This window comes from Ornithodoros turicata, chromosome 4, assembly GCF_037126465.1.
Source record: "Ornithodoros turicata isolate Travis chromosome 4, ASM3712646v1, whole genome shotgun sequence".
Taxonomy (NCBI): Eukaryota; Metazoa; Arthropoda; class Arachnida; order Ixodida; family Argasidae; genus Ornithodoros; species Ornithodoros turicata.
Window position 1 is genome coordinate 5799833 of NC_088204.1, and position 26332 is coordinate 5826164.

Consider the following 26332-nt stretch of genomic DNA (forward strand, 5'->3'; position numbering starts at 1 on the left):
AAGTACTCGGTTTCCTACCAGATCGATGTCGATGGTCATTAGAGCTCAGAACGTATATGCGACACGAAGTAGTTCTGTTTTGTCCAAGGGAAAGGATTTCTCTAGATAATGTGCTGTGGAAGGGAGTATGGCGCAGGAGAGAGAGAGAGAGAGTTAAAAAAAAACAAAAAACAAGGACTTTTACAACAGTTCTTCGCAACTCCGACTCTGTCCTTTTTACCTTTCGCGTTCCCGCACCTCACGGAAGAAGCCAATTTTCCGCAACCTCCAGGCAACCAACCTCTTTCATCCATTGCCGCCCAACCTGTACACACAACTTCCGATCAATCACGGCCAATCAATATAAGCTCATCGCACCCGCACCTCCCGGAGCGACAAAATATCGGAGCTCTTTCCTTCACCCATATGCCCACCGTCCCTTTATCCTCCTCCCCTCACCCCTCTTGTCATCCCTCTTCTCGCGGACTTGAAATGGGCAAAAAAGCTAACACTCCTTTTCCGCGACTTCGGTACCTTTGTATCTCTCCATTTATCCCATTCGGGAGAAGAATTTCCTGTATTCCCCAATTTTCATAAACGCTATATGCATCCCGTCTGCACAAATCGCGATGATGTTCTTTCCACCTACGTAATCCGCGTAGCAAACACGTGGCTTAAAGTTACAAAGCTTCTGAAATCCGTACACCAAACCCTCGTTATAACGAAGTCGCTCCTTTTTTCTTTTTCTCTCTCTCTCTTTGCGAATCTTGATTGTATTCGAGGTCCCACGGTGCACCAACCGAAGTGCATACGTTTCGAACCCGATTATTCGAAGTCGACTCCACTTAGTACGACGGGCGAGCCGTTGAAAGCACGTACGGCAAATCCACCTTACATTTCTCTCTCTGTGTCCATGTAAAATAAAATGCGCGCTGCGATGTTGCTCACCCCACCCCCCCACTCCCCACCATGTATTTCGTGTCTGGCTGAACGCCTTATAAGGTGTCCGAGACCATTGTCACAGATTTTGTAGTACGTCCGCTTTTATCGAATTGTCGCTTATATCGAATTTTTCCTGGTCCTGTTGACTTCGTTATAACGAGGTTTGACCGTATCGATAGCATTCGTGCGTTCATGTTAAGTAGTGCTTTGCTATCGTGTATTATTCTAGCGCTGTTCAAACGTAACGTCTAATACACACCGATTAAATTAGAAATATTCGTCGGAAATCGGAAGGTTTCTTTCTGGTATAGAGATCTTCGCCTTCCCTTCGACCCGTCTTGTCTCAACTCATCCAAACCGATTCCCTCTCTTGTATCGCTCTCAGCGCCAGATTCTCAATTTCTATAAAACTCATCGACCCATCTCATCCCCGTCACATACACACGAAACAAAGAAATCCGGAGAGGAAAAAAAAAACGAAAAAAAAAAGGATTCCTCCTCTGCCAGAGAGCTCCACATACCGCGCGCGCCTGCAGATGCGGGACGGCACATTTTCCGCGCGCGATGCACGGGAGCAGGAGACAGGAGCTTCCGAGACTTCGGGACCATGCATGGTTGCTGTCGTCCGGAGGCTTTGTACGAACTTGCCGCGGGGTGGGTGGGGCAGGCGAGGCGGAAAGGCAGCTACGCCGATGTCATCCTCATGTGAGTACGCGCGCGCGCGCTAAATTGCGAGCGCGGCAGTGAGGGATGGTGCGGTTCGCGTTTCTGACGACAGATTGACAAGGCTTTTTGCACCAGTTGAGAACAGAGGGGAGAAAAAAGGAAGAGGTAAAAAGGGATAAAAAATAAAGTGGGTGTAAGTGATGTTAAAAAGTGAGCCTTGCGTCGCGTGTATTGAGATGTGTGTGTGTGTAGCTACGTTCCGCGGAACAGGATAGGTGGATGGGACGTCTTTTTTCTGCGAGAAGAGTTGAATTTTCGCACGCGTCGCTGCATTGAGGGTTCTTTGTATGTTTTGTCTTTGCCAGCGGGTGTCTGCTCTGTCGTAAAAAGGTTGGAGGGAAGAATTGCACGTGCGGTGTAATCTGGCGTCGTCTCCGGCAGCATAGTATATGCCGCACAGATAGAAAGTCGTCAGGACAGGATAGTTACCGTGGGAACGATTCATGTACGACGCTGATTGGCTGTATCCCACTATCTACGCTATTAAATGAGAGGCCGTTGTCAACAACGATGACAGGTTGATTTGTGCGCGCTGATAACTGTGTCCTGTCGCTATCGGGGACACCTACAGAGGCAAGATAATGGGACCCGACGACGTGTTTCTATCAGTGTTCGCGCCGTATCTATAAGTGCTGTTCGTCATTATGGCGATACTCTTGTCAGTGCATAGGGAAGCGTGCGAGGCGTCAGGGCAACGTTCCACTTACACAGGGACTGCTATAATATTCAACTTCTTGGTCGCGTCACGTTTTTATAAATGCTTCGGGAGACGGAGTTTCGCTTTGGTATGTTATCTTTTTACATTCAATCTACGTTACCTTTCGTAGCTTTTTGTTCGATCCGGTTAATTGATGAAACCATTAATTCAACCACCTAACGGGGGCAGCAGTAAAAAAAGAACAAAAAATGTAAAACCCGGGCAAGGTGTCAATTCCCGGCAGCGGAAGAACCAGTAATGCTTTTATAAAAGGGCACACAGGCTCCCCTGGCGGAGGAATGCAGCTTTATGAGCAAGCCACAAATTTATTGGTCCTGTCGGGGTATTTCGAAAGGGGGTCGAACGGGACGAGTTTTCTTTTTACGCATATTTGTTCTCTCTTTGTTTTTACTTTTTTAACAACCTCCCTTTCTTTCCCCAGTGTATGTCGTGTTCTGGTTTTTAAAATTAGATTCTGAAAATACCGTTCCGTATTATATGGCGCGTTCGCTCGCTGAGAAAGTTATGCTTGTCTCTTAGTATGAATGTACATGGGCAGTGTTTCTTGCACTGATAAGACCGATAACTTATCGATTAAAACGGTCTTTTACAGAAAGCGTCGGGACTCATCCGAGGACTCCCACAGCAGGTACAAACACCCCTCTCCACTGTGGCTCATAATCATAGTTATCTCGTGATATAACGCTGCGGATTATCATTAGTATAATGGCGCCGTGATGTTACAAGTAAGGTTTGTCTGCCTGTATTATCATTGCCACCTTTCCCCAGCAAAAAGACTAGATTATTATACGCTTCCATCGGAATCCCCAAATCGCCAATGATAATCGGTATAGGTTAGAGACATCGACAAGGCTACGTCGCTGGCTTTGCCTTCACCTGCTCCCCAAGGCCATCGAGCTCCCCTGACGGATTGCAATGCCCCAGACGAATAAAATGCGTAAATCCACAAGGACAACGTTAGTGACAGGACCGTCGCTAAGCCAGCATTTGTGTCACCCTCTGCACTCTTAAAAATGAACTTCACCGCATAGCACGCTCCAAGCCAACTATCATCTCGAATGATATCGTTATCGGTCCTGATTTGTTGAAAGCGGGAGACGTACGCCATTTTTGTGACAATTATGAACAGCGTAAGTGTCACAAAAAAGGCGTACGTCTCCCGTTTTTAACAAATCGGGGCAGATAACGATATCATTCGAGATGATGGTTGGCTAGGAGCGTGCTATGCGGTGAACTTCATTTTTAAGAGTGTGGGTAAGGAACTCGCTGGCCCGGTGTGGTCCTCCTTCCGGGTTGACCCAGAGTTGAGCCTTACCGCCATCTCTTTCGAGGCCGTTCACCACGCTGTTCCATCGCTTAAATGTTCTAATATTTAAAATCGATAACATTCCCAGTGCCGTTTTTACATATGAGTTACCAAACCGCCCAAGTATTAACTTTTCTTTACTTTACTACGTAGACTTATAGGAAGGCGGATTCCCCAAAATGGCTGAATGTGTGCGCCTGTTGAGATCACGGGACATGTCTTGTTGTCTTGGCAACGATATCATAAAAATCGACAACATCTCCGGGCATCCTTGACCCAACGGCAGACCTGACCTCACGGCGGTCCTGCATCCCTGCCTGCGGTCGAACATATCCCGTATAGTCCTGAAGGCTTTCTTGTGTTTTTTTTTTTTTTTTTTTTACGGACACCGAGTTAGTGGATTTACTGTGACCATGAATGTGTTCCTACGTTATCCGTTTTATTTTACTGTGTTCCGGCGCTGTGAAAACTATAAAGGGGTTCACAGCCTGTTTTGCCAGAAACGTCAAATTGCTAGAGCATTATGCGAAACGGTTGAATATGAGTGAAAACCACGACAGGAACCTGTCGAAATTCGAACTATAAATATCGTGCCATCTCGACATCAAGAAAATGCTTGGAGACGGCTGTCTACCTCGAAGCTGAGTCTGGCTCTCTTAATTTCCGTCATCAGCATCCTCGTCTTTCTAGACAGGAGCGCCATTTCGTCATCCCAAGCGTCTGACATGGTTAGCCTGCCGAACGCGCACACTCTAAGAAAAAAAAAGTAGTAGTTTCACTCATTTTGGGGATTAAATGCATTGCCAGAAAAAATAGTCTCTTTCGGGAGTAAATGTACGGGAGTAAATGAATGTCACAGAGTGGAGACTGCATTTCACGCTCTGTTCTAAGAGTCCCAGGTACATAATTCGTGCGCATGCATGAAAATACTTTAAATCAAACCGTCAACCGTGATATATCGAGTGATATAAAATCTTGCGCCTTATATAGGGCACAGTTTGCGAAGAAAGAAGCGCTGTTTCTTACTCTGTGTTGGCGGAAAATTGCTAAGTTGGCTGAGTTATGCAGCCTATTATGCCATCAAACGGACCAAGAGCACATATTTCCGTAGACTGTTGCACCTCGGAAGACCATTTGCGAAGTTCAGCGACCATTTGCAGTCCTGGGGAGTAAAGGTCGGGGTTAGGGGACTAAAGTGGGGAGTAATTGCAGTCTAGGGGTCTAGAAGGTGCGTTACTCCACATTTTACTCTTTTTTTTTTCTCTCTCTTAGAGTGTATAGGGTTGGGTCTTCTGTTTTGTTATTTCTCAGCCAACCCAACCAACCAAGCATAAATAATAATTTACCGAGAATTGTATCGAAGTGCTTGAAACGTCGAAAGAAATCACGGCGACATCTGTAGATTTAAAAAAAAAAAAGTTCCGGTTTAAAGTAATTTACGGCCAAGATTTGTTCTTCGCCCCTCACTCCGCCTCGTATCCGGGAACCCGTATTCAAATTTAATCCTCCCCTCGCCTATATACCCAGTACAGTCACTACAAACACAAATTAACCACTTTGTCCAGTAGTGCCACCCCGGCCGAAATCTCCGGAAAGGACCTTCATAACATACATACATAAAAGAAAAAAAGAAAAAAAAAACTTATTTCTGACATTACTTTGAACAGGAACGGTTAGTTACATCTTAAAGAGGATGATACCCGGGAGGAGAAGAAAAAAAAAGGAAAACAGAAGTTGAAAGAATTAAGAAAGAAACGAAAAAAGTCGTCGGCAGGACACACAGAGAGAGGGGGACACAATGCTTTAATGCCAGAGCGCACCCAAAAAGCGTTTGCGGACCCCTTCGGCTTATCGGAGCTTAGCGTTCTACGGGATAGGTTATATATCGCCCGAGGCCCATCCGTTGGGAAACATTTGGGTGCCATGTTTATGCTCTCTTGGGTTGAAACGACAGCCAGGGTTTATATGTTTGAGCGGACGTGTTGATCTTGGCGGTATCGAATGCGTTCTTGTTAAGATGTGAGGCGGCTGTTGGAATTGGTGTGTGTATATACGCGAAAGAGAAGTGTAAGTAAGGATAATTATTGGCGCGACATTTGCCCGTTTCCTAACGGAAGGACGGGGCTCAAGGTGTTCGAAGATAAACTGCGCAGCTGTTGCTTCCCAGCATTGCGGGAGTTGAATGGTCAGAATGTCCTTACTAAGCGTACTTCGTTACTTAATTTTAAGAGTCTGGCACCCGAGCGCTTTTGGGGACCGAAAGGAAATAAGGGATCGTCACGGCACATTGTGCAAAACATTGTCTTAACGATCTTTTACTTTTTAGTCTCCGAAGCGCTTGGGTATACGTTATTCTTAAACTTCCTATTGGCTCAGGTATTCGTGCCTACCAAGTTCACGCTGAAGCCATATTAATTTGAATACTAATAATTATATTTAATAATAGGAGCATACGTTAATGCGTACACAGAGTAGCGTACGAGTGGACGTTCAGCCACGTAACTAGCGTCCCGCGTTTTCGGTTTTAACCGAAAAACACCGAAAACATATCCCGGTAAATATTTTCATTATTCCGTTTTAACCAATAAACACCGGATACAAATGAATGGCAGGGGAAAGATTAGGGGGATTAATCGCTCCACACGTTAAATTTAACGAAAAAAAAAAGAGTTCTGCTTTGATGATTATGTATCACCACTTCGCTGTAGAGCAATAAAGTGTTCCTTTTGTGATGTCTCACAGGGGCTAATTTCGTATTGGTTTCTGGATTTAAGGTTGCGCTGAGGTACACAGTTTTGAAATTACGTCACGATTTATATTCGCCGACAACTGCAGGGTAACCCATGTACGCGCCAGAAAAATCCCCGAAAAACACCGATTCCATGAAAATACAAACCATCACATCCGCTCCAAAATACAAACCAACAGCGCAGAACCCTAAATACACAACACACGAACGGGATTTCACGATTTCACATTCGACTGCCGAAGAAAATTCCCACATCACAGGAAAGTATGTGCGGGGTTAAAAAATGTAAGCTCTTTTGCATACCGCCTGACACCCGCATGCAATCGTTGAATGTCATATGAAATAGTCTTACTCAAGTTCCGGTATACGCCATTCCTACACCGGTTCAATCGATCAATTAACTAGTAAGCTACATAAACTGCAGAGGCCAAACGCCCAAGCAATGATCTCAAGCACGGCAGTGAGTGACGAAAAGTGACGTCATGTGACGAAAAATCGGCGCAGTCAGCGCACACTTCTGTTGCTTTGCGCCCGCTCCCCCTTTTATAGCATCGTGCTTTGGTGCAAAAATAGACTGGAAACTGAAACTGAAATGACATGAAAGAGTTGAACTCTCGTGTCGTCTCCAATGAGGCGTATGGGTGTTATGTTGAGGACAGCGCACCTAACCAGCAGTCAGGAAGGTGTGGGTTTGATGCACGCCACTGGCACTTGCTGAGTCTTCGTTAAATGCGGTGTTTTCGCAAGTTACACTCTTAAAAATGAACTTCACCGCATAGCACGCTCTTAGCCAACCATAATCTGGAATGATATAGTAGTTAGCTGCACTGATTTGTTGAAAACGGGAGGCGTATGCCTTTTTGTGACAATTATGAACAGCATAAGTGTCACAAAAAAGGCGTACGCCTCCCGTTTTTAACGAATCAGGGCAGATAACGATATCATTCCAGATTATGGTTGGCTAAGAGCGTGCTATGCGGTGAAGTTCATTTTTAAGAGTGTAGGAAATGCATACAAATACAACTTAATGACGAGCAGAGTTCGACAAATTTAATGATCGCATAAAGGCGGTAATTGCTCTACATAGTGCGGTGTGGTGGGGGTGGGAGGGGGGGGCGGTGAGCGTAACTGAGATGACATGGCAAACATTCCTTGTACAGCTGCTCAAAGTGCACTCTTAAAAATGAGTTTCAGCGCATAGCACGCTCCTTGCCAACCATGATCTCGGATGATATCATTATCTGCCCGGATTTGTTGAAAACGGGAGGCGTACGCCTTTTTTGTGACACCTGTGCTGTTCATAATTGTCACAACAAAGGCGTACGCCTACCGTTTTCAACAAATCAGGGCGGATAACGATATCATTCGAGATAATGGTTGGCTAGGAGCGTGCTATGCGGTGAAGTTCATTTTTAAGAGTGGTGGCACTTGTCAGCGATGGGAATAATAGGGTTCCGCGTTTTCGATATTTATTTTTGGGAGGATGTTGGCTAGGAGCACGCTCCTAGCCAACAATTATCTCGAATGATATCGTTATGTGCTCTGATTTGTTGAAAACGGGTGGCGTACGCCTTTTTTGTGACAATTATGAACAGCATAAGTGTCACAAAAAAGGCGTACGCCACCCGTTTTCAACAAATCAGAGCACATAACGATATCATGCGAGATAATAGTTGGCTAGGAGCGTGCTATGCGGTGAAGTTCGTTTTTAAAAATGTAGGCAAACACAGTTTCGCGATAAGATACCATTAGAAGAAGCGTGTAAAAATGCTCGCACTGTCGACAACCTTATCCCATCACATCAAATAATCAAGTTGTCACTTGTCCCTCAGCGTAAACCACTGAACTTTATGAACAACTGGGACCTTCAAACTTGAAATGTCTCTAGGTGGTGTCCACTGAAGCCACAGTGTGCGTCATGTATATATACAACGTACGAATCGGATTTTTTCCACGGCTTTCTATCGACGCCTTGTTTCGTTGCTGGCCAGTACGCGAACAGCACATGAGGATCAATGCATAAAGAAGGTGACAAAGACTAATGGTCAGCGAGGGACAGGTTTGATGTCGGAAGAAAGAATTTTCCCGCACTACACGTTCCGTATACTCTGCGGTGGTTTGTCGCTTAGTGATCTGTATATAGTAGATCAGTATTTCCGTGACGTTTATATAGGCGTTACTAATCACCTCGATGCTCTTCGCACTCGAAAGAAATCAACGCACCGAATTCATCCATCATGGCGGCAACGTAAAGCGCACAATCCAAGCTGTATCAATCATGTGTGTGGTAAAATTGAGGACGGAGAGAATGACACGACCATTAGGGGCCTGCTGTTTGGCAAACCTTAATTTTTCCCTCCGCTAGGGGGGCAGCGTAATTAATCGTTTTCTTGTTATCACAAACATCGGCTTTTCTTTGCTGCCCCGGTTGTAAGCAGCGCGTTTTCTATATGGTGGTTATTGGTCGTGATTTGCATGAGTACACGATTAACGACTATACGCCATATACACGTATCGGAGATGTTTTTACCTCCGCATTAGCATTATGGTGTTGCGAGGTCGTTAACGTGGGCAGTATAAGATGCGGTGACTATAGCGAAGAAAGATTTTGACGCATAGCCCAGGGGTATTCGGAGTGAAGCTTGTTATCGTATATCTTACGCATATACACTGTAAAAACAGAACTTCACCGCGTAGCATGCTGTGTGCCAACCATTCCCGCGAATGATAGCGTTACCGCCTCTGATTCGAGGAGAGAGAGAGAGAGGCGTACGCCTTTTTGTGGCAATTACCATATACGTATACAAATTGCAACAAAAAGGCGTACGCCCCTCTCTCTCCTCGGATCAGAGGCGATAACCCTATCATTCGTGCACGCTTAAAAATGAACTTCTTTGAACGCATTTTCTGCGACACTTATGCCGGTCATATTTGTCACAGAAAAGGCGTACGCCCCCCGTTTTCGACAAATCAGGGCAGATAACGATATCATTCGAGATGACGGTTGGTTAGGAGCGTACTAAATGGGGTGATGTTCATTTTTAAGAGTGTATATGCTCCGAAAATCGAGGACTAAAAGTCGTAAAAATATTTGCCGAATTGTGTCCTAGCGTACGCAGTGCTAAAAACTAGGGATGGGCCAACCGGATCCTCGAATCCTAGGCAGGGATTCGAGATTCTCGAATTCGAATCCTATAGTGCCCAAAACGTCGAATCGAATCGTTCGAATCCATCAGTCACGTTTGTTTATTTCTTTTTATTTATTGGCGCCTTCGTAGTCCTCCAATAGCCTAATTGGCCGACGGGCTGTTTTTTTTTTAATTTTTTTTATCATTACTGTTATTTCTTACATTGCTCTGGACCGAAAGAGTTCAGGCAGGAAATCTTGCATTCCAAGTTTAAAAGTATAACGTGGTTTTACTTTTGATTGTTTCTTAGTTTTATGGAAAGAATTCAGACTCGAGAGTATGGGGTGGCGCCACCACACATCTCAGACAGGACACTGTTATCGAGAGTGGGGAAGTTTCGTCCATAAGAGCTTATGTATTTCCTGTAAGCGAAGAACAACGCGTTAAATAAATTAAATTCAAAAAGAAGTACGAGGGTTTGTCTTCTCCTGAAAGTGAATATTATTTAATTTGTTTTTCATTAAATAAAGATATCCAATTCTGCTTCAAAACACTTTTCAATAGAAGTGTTGTTGTTGTTTTCTGGCTTTATCAACTCTTTTTTAAGAGAGCATTCGAAAGATTCGTGGATTCGCAGAACCTTCCTTGGATTCGGATACGGATTCGGATACGGATTCGGAAAAGTCCGAATTCGACCCATCTCTACAGTAACGACACATTCTTAGAAATGCACGATGCTTCCCCGAAGGTCCCCGGATTCCCAAAATTTCCCTGGATCCGTATTCGGTAAAAAAAAAAAAAAAAAAAGATGAAGAGGAAGAAGTGAAGAAAACAAAATGAGCGATATCGAGGATATCTCTCTGATGCGATGGACGCGTAAGCTACACTCTTAATAATGAACTCCACCGCATAGCACGCTCCTAGCCAACCATTATATCGAATGATATCGTTATCTGCTCTGATTTGTTGAAAACACGGAGCGTACGCCTTTTCTGTGACAATTATGAACAGCATAAGTGTCACAGAAAAGGCGCACGCCTCCCGTCTTCAACAAATCAGGACAGATAGCGATATCATTCGAGATAATGGTTGGCTAGGAGCGTGCTATGCGGTGAAGTTCCTTTTTAAGAGTGTAAGAGCGATTAGGCGTGAAACATAAAAGGTCTGTTAAAAATGTCGAGTTTGCAATCTAAGGAAAGAAAGAGTAAATATAGTGGAGTAATTACAACTTCTAGACCCACATATATATTGCGATTCACTCCCCTTTTTGAGCTAGCCCTGACTCGGATGTTTGCTCTTTAGCGTTCTTCGGCAAACCTTACCATAAACTTGCATACATTTAGTTCGGGAAGGGACTACCGGTTACGGCAATTCATCTAATCCCCAAATTGACTAAAATTACTTTTTTTATATATATAGAATGGATGGGTATAAGACTTACGTCCTGTTTACACTGGTGTTGGCATTAACATCAGTCTTGGGTAGTAAATAAGTAACAAGTATCTTGTAACTGTATAACTAGTTGCATTTAGCAGTAACTACTTACAGTAACTAGATACTTTTTATCGCGTTTTTTCCCTGTATTTGCCCCACTTTGCTTTCCTCGTGTAATGTGATTTTTTAAAGCAGCTTTGAAGTATTAAAATGAGATGAAATGAAAGTGACTTCTAACTGTAACCAGTTACCACTTTTTGTTAAAGTAACCGTAAAATGTAACTGTAACTATATTACTCAGTGTGTAACGAACACCGTGCTGTTATAGGGCCCATGGAAATTCATATGTTCATAACACAGTATATGGTTATGCTGTAACTGTAGCTGTAACTATTGCATTTCAGAAAGTACTAATACAGTTACCACTTCTGAAGGCTAACTGCAACAGTAACTTCGTTAATTTTTTTAGTAACTTACCCATTACTGATTCAAATATCATCCCCGCCGTTTCAGAGGGAAGAATCTAGAAATTACCGGTTGCGAAATCCCCGGATTCGAAATCCCTGATCTTGAAATTCACGTTCTCGAAACGAGGAAAATCAATCAGTTGCTCCTTAAGATGATATGCCGTGTCTAAAAATACGACATCGCTATTTAATCGCTCAAAGTCACGGGTTTTATCCATGTCTGTCCAAGTCGTTTTAACGAACGAAAGCCACATTTTAGCGGCCGTTATAGGCTTAGCAGGGCAGACACGCCGGAACAGCATGTTGGTTAGTTTATTAGTATTAGGTTAGACCAGGTTCTGGTGTTTGCATTTCCATGTTCAGGTTAGTCGAAGTTCGCTGTTGGTAGCCTCCCGCGCGCGTCTGTGCGTTTTATAGTTAGATAACATTTAGTTACGGTAGTTTATTTTGCAACGGGGATTTCGACCACTTTATTTCGAGGTGCACCGGTTTTGATAAGAATTACATAAAGGGCGTATGCGAAGAAGCTCGAAGTCCCCCGCAAGTAAGGTGAACTGAAGCGAGCATCGACCTGCGATGACAAGCGGGCATATGCTGGGCAGACCTTGTGCCTGAAATGAGGATCGTCTGTGTAGCTTTTATGACCTGTGTCCCCTAATGACTTGTCCCGTTTCGAGTCGTTCCCCAGAGTTTTTCTCTCGACCATGCACTTGCCCTGGGGAAAATGGATGTCGTAAACAGCATCGGTGACCATAAAAGGTTCCGGCTCGACGAGTTCATCCGTCCTTGGAAGCCAACAATGCGAAAAGAACCCTTGGGGAACTAAGTAATGCCGTGCTTGGCGGCCGAGTGCAGTGCGCGGAACTTCAACTTTCAAAGGGAGTTATTTTCTTCGCTTAATTAGTTAGGCGTGTTGTTAAAAGGAGATGTTAAAAGCGCATGCGCCAGGTTTTATGGACGGCCGTGGTGTCGCTCCAGTCGGAAGGATGTGTTGCTTCGTACAAGATAGGTTAGATAAGGATAGAAAAGTAAAGTATGTGAAGTAAATAAAGCTCGGAACGTCTACCCCAAGAGAAAATTCACAATGAGAACGGATTGCATGTATACTACACTCTAAGCAAAAAAATATATGATTTTAGTCCTTTTTGGACTATATATATGATTTACACCAACTACTATAGTCCCTTAGAGTAAATCAGAGCAAATTTTCTTGTTAGGAGACTAATTGTAATCTAAGGCACTAGAATGTGTAATTGCTCCTAATGTACCCCCTTTTTTCCCCCGTTAGAGTGTAGGTAATTTTACTTCGCGTGACGATAGGCCCAAATAAATATGATAAATAACGATCGGTTACTTGATACTGCATCACTGTACTGTCGTATAATGTCGGTGATGTAACACGACATTGCGAGGTGGCTCCGTGCAGCCTTACGGGCCGGTATCCAGTTCTGCATGTTGGTTTGGTTTGTTTGAAGAAGACAATCAAATTGACTGTCTGGCCCTCGCGTGAACAGGATAGTGTACTCCAGTCCTTGTAATATGAAGACGAAATAAAATAAATAATATAACGAGTGAAAAAAAAAGAATAATGATGGACACGCGAACCCTCGAAGTCACATTCATGGTCACAGTAGGTCTATACCAGCTTGGTGCATCTAAAAGAACGGCACAAAAGCCTGCATGATTTGGAGATATTCGAACCTGGTGGTGGTAGTGGTGGTGGTGGTGGTGGTGGTGGTGGTGGTCGTGCTGGTGAAAGAGCTCATCGTTGTCGGCCTCACGGAAGTGGGCAACGTCACGATTGACGCCTTGGGGGGAATGTCCGTCCGGGACCGACTTCTGAGGGAAGTGTGCCGACATATATGTCTGACATCGTCTGAGGAGAACCCAGGAAAAACCCCAGACAGCACCAGCCGGCACCGGGATTCGAACCCGGCTACCTCCCAGTCTCGACATTCGAGCATGGACACACTGACACAGCACTTTCGTCACTTCTAAGGGTATATATGCCTTGCAGTTTGGCCAATGCTGCCTGGAGATGTTCTCGATGTCGGCGACATGCATCGTCGGCAAGAGAGCGAGATGTGTTGTGTGCCCTCAACAGACCCACACATTCGGCTAGTTAAGGGAGCACGGCGCATTCATAAATCTATGGAGTAGAGTAGTACACAGGGCATATTTAGGCGATGGAAGAGCGTGGAGAACGACATTGGCAGAGATAGCGGCAAGGTAAGGGTCAACTCTGGGTCAACTCTGCGCCAGCGGTTGGTATAGTGACTCTAGGATGACCGAGCCTCGCCAGCGCGCCACTGTTCCTTTGCGGTTCCGTGACATTTCGTCGAACGCCGTTTCATCGAACGCCATTTCGTCGAAAACGGACGTTTCGTCGAACGCCGATTCATTGAACGCCGTTTCATCGAATCGGTAGCCGCAGCTTTTTCTTGCGGCGACGTGTGAAATACGTAAAAGGCTCTCCTGACCTAACCTTGGTCAGACGTCGATGAAACGGCGTTCGACGAAAAGGCGTTCGATGAAACGGCGTTCGCTGAAATGGGCGGACACCTTCCTTTGCCCAGTTGCTGACACAGGCGTACACTCACCGCGTCATACTTGTTGAAGTATACGTATAGAGCTGACAGGTAATGATGTACGCCACAGTATCGGTAGCGATGCCCAGGTATGACGCAGTGCCCTGCCTGGTATCCCATGGGAGAATATGTCGTGCACCCGGCGCAGTTCGACATGTTGTTAGCGTGGCATCATAAACGTATCTTATAATTTAAATAACGCTTCCGTTACGTATTGGAAGTACGGAACAATGTTGACGTTTGCGTCATAGGTTTCTGATTATCTGAAAACACAGCTTCGGGTCTTATTTCCATGATGCGTTAAAATTATGTCATACATATAGATAATAGCACTTCTCCTAAGACGTATCCGGTTCTGTTCAAGATAAGATTACATGTACGAAATTTTCCAAGTCGTACACTCTTAAAAATGAACTTCACCGCATAGCACGCTCATAGCCAACCAACATCGCGGATGATATCGTTATCTGCCCTGATTTGTTGAAAACGGGAGGCGTACGCCTTATTTGTGACACTTACGCTGTTCATAATTGTCACAAAAAAGGCGTGCGCCTCCCCGTTTTCAACGAATCAGGGCAGATAACGATATCATTCGAGATGATGGTTGGCTTGGAGTGTGCTATGCGGTGAAGTTCATTTTTAAGAGTGTATCCGATAACGCGCAAGTATCTGTAGCTTGGCACAGTCGTTCTTTATTGCTCAAACTCAGACTTTCTTACAGTATGTAACTACACAATGTGCTTCCATCTCACATTCCCGTATTTTATGCTTCTACGTGTATTTAAGTTAATTATAATAAATTGCGTCGTTCGCTATCGAAAATCTGGTTTTTAGAGGTTAGGGTGATTTGATTTGAGTTTAAGGGAAAATAAAATTGAGATTTTGCTTTTCCGTGATTGTCATCAACACCCGTCATTACTCCAATTGTAATAGGACGGCCGACTTCGTCTTCGACTTCGTTTTCCTGATAAGTTATCGTTATGTTGCAGGTACTGCGTCGCGCGCCATGCTGATAATACTTCATGTTCCTCGGTAAGTGTTTAGTTGCCTAAGTTTTACTACTCAACGTACAGAATCGACATCCTCCGAAGGTTCACTCTAAATCTTTTCACGCCTTTAAAGGTGTAATAACGTGCATGGCGCACGCCTTTTTAGGTGTAATTTTGGCAACATCATAATGGAGCACGGTTTCGCACAAATTTTCTTTACTCGAGTGTTGTCTGTCCTCCAAAAATTCAGTCTTGCATCTCAACATTATTCAACAGTATTGTAGACACTTGCGCGTGCTCGATTATCGATAGCGATGCATATCTGCATTAGCTCGTACCTACGATATCCAAGACATAATGAAAGCAAGATTTGCACTGACACTTGATCTTTAGTAATGTTTTCCGAATTTTGTAAAATATCATCCTGGAGATTCAATGTTACGCAACCAGGTTGAATGTGCATAGCGCACACCTTTAAAGGTGTGAAAAAATTTACAGTGTTTCATTCTCTCCGTGAATATATCAGCGAGGCCTATCGAAAGTACGAATGACACAGTGTTAAGTCGTCAATGCACGTGTCGTTTACCGAGGCCTGTATAGGGACGGTAACGATAATTATAATTCGTGACATTATCATTACGACTGAATGCGCGGTCATTTGTTTTTGTCGTCCGAAATAACGTCCAGAAATCCGGATTCCCTCGAAGTAATATGCACTGAGAATTTGAGGGTAAATAAATTCGGGAAACGCGCAATCCTACGTACATCGTGTAGTACAATTAAACTACACGATAGCATACATGTCGTAAGTGATAGTCATTATGACATGTCAGTATGTGTTCAGCGAGATACACGCTCGCTATCTACGATACAAGAAGAAGAAGAAGAAGAAAGCCGATGTCAATATTATACATCTTGTGGCAGGTTGAAAACAAGGTTTCAGTATAGACCGAGTTGCGAGACTCCGAGTTGCCTTTTCAAGACTTCAACTTGACCTTCTCACTAAACTACGTGTCCGCGATTAGAATATAAGTAACCAAACTTCACTGTTGACTCATTAAATTTGTCCAACTTCTCCGTCGCTTACATTCGTAACTAATTAATTGTCACCCTTAACATTATTATAGTACGTGCTGAAAAGTTCTCCAGTCTATAAATACCAGTACACCCACACGGCTTAATACAGTAGCTACCATTCGGCAGGCACTTGCGTCACTGATGACGTTACAACCAGGGGCAACCAATGAGGAGCCGCCTCCACAATCAACTAACCAAACAGATAAAAAAAAGGAAGTTCCGGAAGCTGGTGGTGTGGCACTGCGGTTTTTTAATCAAGCCAACTGCCGCACCCAGTACAGTGAACTACCGCAGAGTCCGGATTTTGCGTTATTTCGGTTTTAACGAGCGCTTTCTCGTAGGCACCTCTAAATACGGCGATGAGCTGATAAGAGGCGATATGTTGCGAGTACACTGATTAGATACGGAGTTTGAGTGCAGTTTATCAGTGCGTAATGATAAGAAAGTGACGATAAGATAACCTACCTGATGCACTGATCCGAGTTTGAGTGGCGCCGCAGCGGCCGGTCCGGTAACGATAGCCGCAGCGGAGTCCTCCATAGCTGTTCACTCAGTCAGTGAGTGAGGTTGTCCCTCTCGGGGTGGTTCGGCGGCGGCGGCGGCTAGCGCGCAGTGCCCGGCGGAACTGCGGCGCAGCCACCGCACCAATGGCAAGAGCGGCACCAAATTATCCGCCACCTAGCGGACAACTTCTTCTCTATATCCACAAGCGAAGAGACACTCACTGCCGACGCCACTTGCACATCTTTTTTTTTTTCTTTTGGAACCCCCCTCCGACGAGTGAAGTGCCGCAGAAGGGGGGCGGAGCCCGGGGGATAGGCGGTCCCGGGGCCGTTCCCCCCGGCCCCCGGCTGCGGGCCTGTCCCGCACGAGCTTATTGGCTCCTCGTGCGCGCATGCGCCCTTACTCTCTTTCTTTGCCTCCCCCTCGCTTCCTCCCCATTTTTTTTTCTTTTCCTTTCTGTCCCCCCCTCTTCTCTCCGCGTCGAAGGAAAGGGACGAAAGTCCCGGAGGTTGAAAGCAGCCCGCGGGCTGCTTGAGAGCTTGGCAAACGGGAGCGCGCGCGCGCGCGTCACTCGAGTACCTCCGAGGTCTACACGACCGCTGAGTCCATCAGTGTGTGACGTCACAGGACGAGCGAGCGGGTAATTGGCGCGTAATCCCGGGCGCAGCGCCCCCTCACCTGTGCAGAGTGAGACAAATGCTTTTTAAAGCCCGGAGCCCGCTGTTCTGCAGCGGGATCAATTCTCTCTTTCCCATCAGCCACCGCGGGGGGAAAGCAAATCCCGGCTGGAAATGGCGCTGCCACGGGATTTACCCCCGACATTTGTTTACACTGAAACCACTAGCGCCGCGGTGCTCTGATCCCCACTTAAGTCAGAGCCGGCCCAACACTAAATCCGCGCACCGCTGCGTCATCCGGGACTTGTTGAGATTCAACCTAATGGAGGGAAGCAGCAGCTGTCTCTTTTAAAAGTGACGAACTAATGGGTCGCCTCATTTGCGTAATCTGCGCCCGACTAATTGGCAGTTCGGTGGGGGCGCGATCCGCTTAACGATATCATCGCCTAAGCCTCAAAGTCAACGCGCCACGCAATTAACTGCGCTTCCACGGCAAACAGCAGATTACCAGTGATCCGTACCGGATTAGCCTCCGGCGTTCGCGGACCGCCAAAGCCGGATTAGCCCAAGACGTCCAGGTACATATACATAGGGAAGGGATCAAAAGGCATATGGTACTGGGGCAGTTTTCGACGTCATTGTCGTCCTGCAGTCGAGCGCTAAATTGGCGGGCCCGGCCGCGGTGGCAGATGGCTGTTGCCATTGTCAAGGAAAAAGGGACGCAGTTTTGACACGGTCGCTTTCAATTTGAGCCATTTCGCCCTCTCGCGTCGGAAAGAAGAATCTTCTTCGCAGATGTCGCTTCACATAAAACTACGTCGCCTTATCGAGATCCTGTAGAAAGTCACGCGAAACCCGGAGGCGAGTCTTATTAAATAAAAAAAGGGCGTCTTCAAAAAAACGCGGTCCGCCGTCCGAAACGCTCGAGCGCCTCGCAAAGCGTTGCGCGCTCAAAAGCGATCTTTCCTCAAAAGCGTCCGCTTTATGATCCCCCTTTTGACGGTTGTCCTTTCGCGGTTCCCTTTTTGAAAAAAAAAAAACCTCGACGAAAGACGGGACTTTGTGCCCGCGCCTCGGGCAATTAGACGGCTGGGCGCGTCTGTCCGCAACACCGTTTTGTGTACGTTAATTAGCCCGCCCATAAAATCCGTGACTCACGCTATCCATCAGAGCATTTATGGTCGACGAGCAATTATACCGCCCACTGGCTTCCTAATGAGTGAGTCAAGTTATTGGACCTTTCACCTGGAGTCCAGCGAATCCATCAGGGGGGAGGCAAAGCAATCGGACCCCGCGTACGCTGGGAAATGGCACAATCCATCACGGTGCGCTGGGGAGATTCAAACCCTCGTTTGCTGCCGCCGCCGGAATCCAGAATGGCCGCCGCCGATGCGAGTTTCATGAGGCCTCGGCGGCGCAGCTGTGCCCAGGTGAGCCGCAAAGCGACTTTCGATGGGCAATTAGCAGCGCTTCCAGTGCCGCAATTAGTAGCAGACGAACAAAACGTTTGCTAATACGACGACCCCCAGCGGCGGAGGTGATAAATGTCATGAGCCGTCTTCTGCTTTGTGCTCACCCTTTTTTTGCGAAGCAGACCGACGAGGCACAACAGAAGAAGCGTCCAATAGGATGCTCGCTTTTCACGGCTCCGTTGGCGCGCAAGATGATGAAGATAAATTCGTACGGATTTTGCCTGCCCGGATTTGGCCTCTGCATCGCCGGCTTCGCTCACTTGCCCACCGGAGAGGGGGATTTCGGACTCTTTTTCTATTTCCTTTTCTTTTTTTATCGCAGCAACAAAAAGGACAGGGGAGGGGGTTAGCTTTCTCTCATCCGCGGAGGACCGCGGGCGGGTACCGACGCAAAGTGGTCCGATATGCGTTACGGGGTGACGGGGTTGCTGAAGGGTGGAAAAAGCACCCTTCTAGATCATTCTCGCGAAAGCAGACGAACTCTGAGTGTGTGTGTATACGGTCACATGGTGTCATGGGAGCGTGAGTGTATGTGCTCTTTGCGCAGATGACGGATGGCCGCGGGCGAATCGTGGCGGAGGGGGAAGAAAATATGTCGTCTGTTTTCGCCAAGACAGATTCGTTGTCGTCTGCTTTGTTCGTCCATTTCGTTTTTGACGTCCGCGTTTTGGGGGACTCCATCGTGTGTGGCTCTTTGTTGCTTAATTTGCATAAGTTTAGTAGTAAAAGGTGTGAGTGAATAAGAAAAAGGCGAGTGAAAGAGAGCGGTGCGGAGGATACGAGGAAAGGAAAATTGTCGTCCGTTTGAAAATGACTGATTCGTCTGCTTCGCTTTTGACGTCTGCGTTTCGACTCCATCTTGTCAGATTTCATCTCAATTTACATAACTATATAGCGTTGCAAAAGGTTAGCGTGAGAGTGAAAGAAACGAATTGCGACTCGCTTTATTTCTGCTTTTTATAATGCCGTGCCCGGTTTTCTTTTTTCGTCGTTTTATTCTGGTTTCGGTTTCACGAGTTCTTCTCTCCCGTGAGAAAACGGATGTCGTAAAATGACGAATCATACAAAGCGCCTGACGGTATTTCGGCGGAAGATATCTCGACCATCAGTTCTGCAACGACTCTTCTTCTATTTTTGTATAGCATTATTCTGAAACGTTTAAACGCGAAGGGGGTTATGGATACGGCATTTTGTAAAGCAATCTTTTTTGCATTGCGCCGGAGTTCTGAGGAGCAGAAAGCTTTACAGGAAAGCGAGCTCAGGTGCAGTGGCGGCGCCGCTGCAGATGCGAAAGAGGGAATGAGAATATGATGAAGGGGAAGGAAGGTCGAATTGGCTTCAGTGGAGAGGATGTTGGAAACACTCTGGGCTTCGGTCAGTGATCTAACTAGCTCAAGCCCACAGGGGTGCCGGAGTTTTTAGAAAGAATAATGGGCTCCGAACATCGACCCAACTCAAGGGGGCTTCTTTTGTCTTGTCTTTGGGGGCTTTGTATCGCAAAACAGTCGAGCTTCTGTTGCTTTGAACACTTGGCGTTTCAGCACATGTTATTCTTAACCAATATGCGGATGATGTTTGGAGTGCAACACCGTCCAAGGGCATATAGTCATAGACTACGCCTATATATTGTAGCGTTTTCGGTTATTGAGTATAACAGATTCGTGTGTTGTTAAATCTAAGCTAAGCTAACAGCTGAACTTAATTTACCTTTTTTTTTTTATTTATGTCTTTCTTTTTATGTTGTATTACTTTTTCTGTTTAGAGAATAGCAAGCCGGCGTGCTGCATTGGCTGACCTTTCCCCTTTTATCTTTCCTTTTCGTTTTTTTTTTTTTTTTGCCAATAAATCCCCCCCCCCCCCCCCCTTTGAATGACGCATCTTTATTGTTATTACGTATTAAGCTGAGCTTGTTATATCTAGGCACGTATAATTTGGGATGAACTGAAGAAGCGACAACAACAACAACAACGGAGATTTATTCGGAGGTGATGGAATTTATATTTCTTTATATTACGCTCGATCACGAAGCACAACGCACCAAAACACAGGACAAGGACGAGACCACACACAACACGCACGCGCTGCCTAATAACATCTACGGGTTTAATGAACAAATGGTCTGGTTAAGCTATTTGGTGCACTGTGCCAACGAGCGCATATGAATACGACTACGATTTGTTTTTTTATGGCTGGCCTAGAAATCGGACTATTTAATATAACACGGAGGTTCTTCCGTTTCCGTTGTAACTGTCTCGAACGTTATTTTCGAGTACACATTTTAAGCAATTGCGAATCCCGATGATGATGTACATATGCTATCGCGTTAAAAACAAAAGCAACTTACTCCCAAAAGTGATATCGAAGAATTAATCTTTTACAAGCAATACAATACAAAGTAAAAAGCAACGCCAAAGTCCAATTAACTGTGATTACACTGAGTGAAGGAAAAACGGGAAGAAACACTTTATTACAATTAAGATGAACAAGACTTTCTCGCAGAGTCTGCACTTCATCAGGTGAAGTGCAGACTCTGCACGAAAGTCTTGTTCATCTTAATTGTAATAAAGCGTTCCTACCCGTGTTTCCATCATTTTTACAAGCACAATAACTTTCAAAGTCTGTTATCATTTTCGTTTCGGACCCGAGTGCGGAGGCCCCTCTGTCCAATAGACGTTAAAATTAAGTCAGAGAAAGAAACCTATTTAGACGTCAGCGGTAAGTTCATTTGACAAGTTGCGGGGACACGGCAAAACAGACGCGACGTTATGTAGCAGACGATCCCCCCCTCGTCTGCACCCGTCACCGCGGTATAAAGATGTCACGTCAGTGTATTGTCACATTTGATTGATTGATAACGGCTCCTGTAAACGCTTACAATCAGTATCGAAGGGACAAAAAAGTGGGTGGGGAGGTAACGCCTAGCCTCTCTGGTATTTTCGCTCCAAGCTTCGTGGGGGGGATTTTTGGGAATTCGATGGCGCTTTGAACGATTTCTTGCAGTTCTTGCACTTTCTCACGATCATGGTGTGACACAGTGTGACGAAACATAGCTCAGTCTGACTGAATGATTTCTTTTTATTCCGTTGCTAGCGCCACGAAGCAACTGTGGCTATGAGCTGCGTGCAGATGGAGAGGGGACAGCAGGAAAGAGTGGGAGACAAGGGGCTTAGTATGCGTCCTGGGCCGACTTCACGGGGAACCGTGCCGACATTCGTCTGGAAAGTCTTCGGAAAACCCAGGGAAAACCTCAAACAGCACAGCCGGTGGTAGGATTCGAACCCACTACCTCCAAGTCTTCAGCATGACCTTGACTACCACCTAAGAGCGCTGGTCTAGCTGAATGAGTAAACATGTTTATTTATTTATTTATTTCCACACTGAGTACCCACAACAACAACAACAACAACATAGATGAATGGATGATGATGATGTGGGATGTTCCCCTGCGTTGAGTGCAAGACCCTACCCCATTCCAAAAAGGTTCACACGAAAGGATGACGAGGGAAGGAAATCCCTACAGTTCGTGAAGGAGGCCGGTGGCCCCCAGAAAGGAAAGAAGAGCGCCAAGTGCACGGCACTGGTGTCCAGGGTTACTCCATGGGCCGAGAACTTTGCAGATGTTGAATGGCCTCTGATCCAGCATTTCAAGTTGAGATTTAAAGGCCCGTCGCTCGCCTACGTACTGGCTGCAGTCTTCGAGAATGTGTCGGATTGTTGCCGGGAAACCACAGGTTGTACACAGCGCCGTGGTGCTGTGGCCCAGCCTATACCGGAGTGCAGGGGTGAATGCGACGCTAAGTCGTAAACGACGCACTAGAGACGTAAAGAGGCGAGGGAAACCACCTGGCATTTCAAATGAAAGCGTTGGGTCAACAGCATACAGAAGCGACCACTGGCTGATGTCATGACACCATTCCTGATGGGCCCAAGGCGACGTCAACGCGGACAAGAGGGAGCGCCTATCTCCATTCGAAAATATGATGGAGACTGCTGAGCGGCGATGGTGAGCCGCAGCAGCTGCCCGATCCGCTACCTCATTGCCTCTTATTCCAATGTGGCTATAGGGACCCATTGGAGGGTGAGCCGGTGGCCCCTGTCTTCTAAAACCTTGAGTGTCGTCAGGATGTTCACTACCACCGGAGCCAAGGAGCCACGGATGCCTTTGTTGTCTATGCACTGCAGCGCTGCCCGCGAAACTGTGTAAACCACCCAGAGGCGGGGGTGGTGATCCAAAATAGACCTTAGGAATAGCAGGATGGCATACGTCTCCGCATAGGTGGCCGAGGTGCGGTGCGATAGGCGGAACCCACGTGAAATGGAGTGCCCACAAACAGCTGAACTTGGTATTTTCTAAAGCCGGCCCTTGGTACATATCCATGAAGCTGAAATGAACTCAGGTGCATCTCCAAACTATGCAAATAATTTGTTTATGGTGTCATTTGAGTAAACAGCGGGGGATTCCTTAGGCGTACATTATCTAGGTAACTGCAAGTGTATGTACAGATAATGCATACATTATTTGATCCGGTGACGAAATGTTCGTGAAACGTTTTTTTTTTCTTTTTAAATCGCGTTAATTCATTGTTCGACTCCATTAAGTGTTCGTGTCGCTCTTCATACACTAATCCGTTAAAGGAGCAATGAGGCGACATTTAACGTCGCTCGAAATCCTGCCTCGTCTGTCAAGCTGTCCACCAGGTGTCACCACGCAAAATATTTTCGCTCTGCGGTGCGTTATAGCTGCGCAATCGAATTTATAAAAAATAAAAATAGTCGAGAAAGCAACCGCAGACGGCCGACACGATGCTCTCGTGACGTGGTCGAGCTGTACCGCTGTACGTCACTGGTCACGTGAGGAGAGTAGCATACGTCACGACGTCCTCTCGTTCTGCGGTGCGCTCTTTTCGCGAGGAGAAGGATTTTTCGAAAGTGTGCCGAACACAGCCTTCGCTCATCGTTCTTTCGCGAGAACTCATTTTATTCGTTTGAGGACATTCTGCACCGAAAAACAAAAAAAAAAAAAAAAAAGGGGGGGGGGTTACCTCAGTGCTTCTTTAATACTTTTCTTGACGTCACACGGTCACAGTTTCAGACAGTAAATTAAATGAAACGTTTTGAGCTTCTGCGGCGAAACAAAATCCACGTTTGTTTCGTAAATCGCAGAGGCTGAATGAATATTTCCCTCGTACGGTGCTCTATATAGTCATGCTAGTAATTTCAGGATAAAATGGCGCGAAAAGCTAGTCAAGTCCGCGATGGCAAGCGCACTCGAAATATAGCACTGAAACTTTCTATATTTATTTGGTACAAGCTTTCTCATGGAGGACCATGCTTCGTCAGCGGGTACAGAAAATAATGGAGCATGTGTGCATGTAACGATAACAATATGTAAATGTAACAAATGCAAATGTACCTAACGAGGTGACCATGTGAGTACGGAAGGGGAGGAAAGGGCAACAGTGAAGGAGGAATGCAAAAAAAAAAACATAAATAATCAATAATGAAATATTATTATTTTAGATTTATTAAAATAAAATGTTATTTTCAGCCACTTTTCACATCCCATCCAAAACCAGGACGCGCTTTCTTTTTATTTATTATTATTTATGTTTATGATGATTTATGTCACGAAAGTCCAACTTTTTCGATATCAGCTATATATTATTATTTTTTTTATTTTTTTTGTGAGACACCATGGTGTGCTTAGGTAACGGAGGGATCGCGGACAGCATGGAGCTCTATGCGCAATAGAATAGCCCTAATGTGGCCACAAGTGAGAGCGCATCGTAGCCTATCCAGATCGTATTTACTGGTATTATTATCGTGAGCAGCTCTCGCTTCATTATCACCCCATTCAATTATTTATTAGCTGGGAATTATCCGGAATTGGCCTACCGCAGCATAGCGTTTCATAAAAGGAAGTATGACCAGTATGGCGAAGAACGCGTTGTCCACGTTATAATGCAGATTTATGGGGAGAAATTGCTCCTCACAATTTACATAGAACAAACTACTTTATTTTTAATGTAAGCCGCTGCGCCCGGAGCGCTGTAAGAGATCTTACGAAGACGAGGAACAAAAGCGCAAGAGATCATACATTGCCATTCTCCGTGGGAAGAAGAAGATCATACATAGATGCAGATGGCACCCGAGTTCTCTTCCATAGTTGCGGCTGAGTTTCAGCCAATTAGAATTCGCAGCACACGATTCCTAAGGTTGAAAAACACATCATGTGACTGGAAGAGATAAAAATTAACTCGTTGTGAATTTTTTTTTTACGTCATCCCTACAGTAAACTTTTCAGTAAGATTTTTCGCTGAACATTCAACACTTATCCACAAACGCCGATGAAGCATTATATTCCCAGTGATTTTTTCACAATTTGCGAGAAATACTATACAAACCGATATATTATTTCAACTCCCCCTGTCCCCCTTATTGAAGGGAGGGGGGGGGAATCAGTCACCCCAACTATTGCCTCTTCATAACCCCTTCACTATGTATATATATCCTCCTAAGGCTACAAACCTTTTGACCCATCATGCGTGTTACCAGTGGCGAGTGTTTTGATAAAGCCGCCCCACCTGGCGCCGGCTGTGGGAACTACTCAAACTAGGACGGTGTAAGCACACAGAGTAATACCGCACGAAGAGTAGTGTATCTGCCCGGCGGGCAGGGCGGCGTTACTGCGGAGAGCCTTATGAATAGAAGCTGAGAAATCGAGAGGACTTGACTTCCTTTATATAATAAGAGTGCGAGGAGGCTGTCGGCAACGGTTGTTGTACACCTTTTGTTGCGCGCCACCTTTTCTCTTTTTTTTTTTTTTTTTAACACCCTCCGGGGGGTGAGGAAAGATTAGGAGGGCGAGGAGGAAGGGGACAGCATAAATTCGTCTCGTGATGCGTGAAATGTGGACCCGAAGTTTTGAATACTGTACGTGGAATTGAGCAGTTTCTTTTCTTTCATTATGCGAGCTCGGAGAGAAGTGTGTTTTGTAATAGTGTTAGTTCCAGTCGGTCGAGTTCATGTGTTCCCCGAAGAAAGAGAAGAGCTCTGCATTTTTCTATACGTACGTTGCGGCTTGATTTTTTTTTTCTCCCCCCCCCCCACCTTCTGTTCTTTTTCTATTTTCTTTTTTTTTACTTTTTATATACGGACCGGGTGCTGACTTTACGTGAAGAGGGTGAGATCAAGGGGAACGCTTATCTTATCTCGCTGTCGAAGGGTCCAGGTATCGGATCGTAAATCTGCCAGGATATTTTGACAAGAGTGGCGGTTGAAGTTCGGATTACGGCGGAGTTATCTGCGTTATGCTGTTTTGCTCGTTTAATATGCGCGAATGGCACATGCTTCCTCAAGTGGTACCGCTATAAGGTCCCAACGTCATCACGTGGGAGCTAGTAACACGTGACTTGGAAGTATAGGGTTTGAACGTGGGTTGCTTGATCCTGGTGTGATACCCTCAAGAGGCAAACAGCTAATATCACAAAGTTATTATTATGTGCGACGAAAGTGTAAAGAGAAAACAGCTTGTTTCTTGAATGTTTAGCTTTCACTCCACTAACCCACATTGCACATTCTGCAAAACTCTCGCAGTCACGCGAATAGGTATCACATCGACTGCGATCTCACGCAG

At 45.6% G+C, this 26332-nt stretch overlaps 1 protein-coding gene and 1 long non-coding RNA gene across 2 annotated transcripts in view; one reads left to right on the plus strand and one right to left on the minus strand.

Moving 5' to 3' along the window:
* Window positions 1-16780, minus strand: part of LOC135392650 (E3 ubiquitin-protein ligase RNF220-like) — a 39866-nt gene extending 23086 nt beyond the window's left edge. The window contains exon 1 of the mRNA XM_064623368.1: window positions 16569-16780. Within this exon, the coding sequence (XP_064479438.1) occupies window positions 16569-16643 (75 nt within the window). The 5' untranslated portion in view covers window positions 16644-16780. The remainder of the gene's footprint in view (window positions 1-16568) is intronic.
* LOC135392651 (uncharacterized) lies at window positions 1588-15051 on the plus strand. The gene is made up of 3 exons (XR_010422187.1): window positions 1588-1626; window positions 2958-2993; window positions 15027-15051. It is a non-coding gene; the product is annotated as an uncharacterized LOC135392651 (long non-coding RNA).
* Window positions 16781-26332: the final 9552 nt, after the last annotated feature.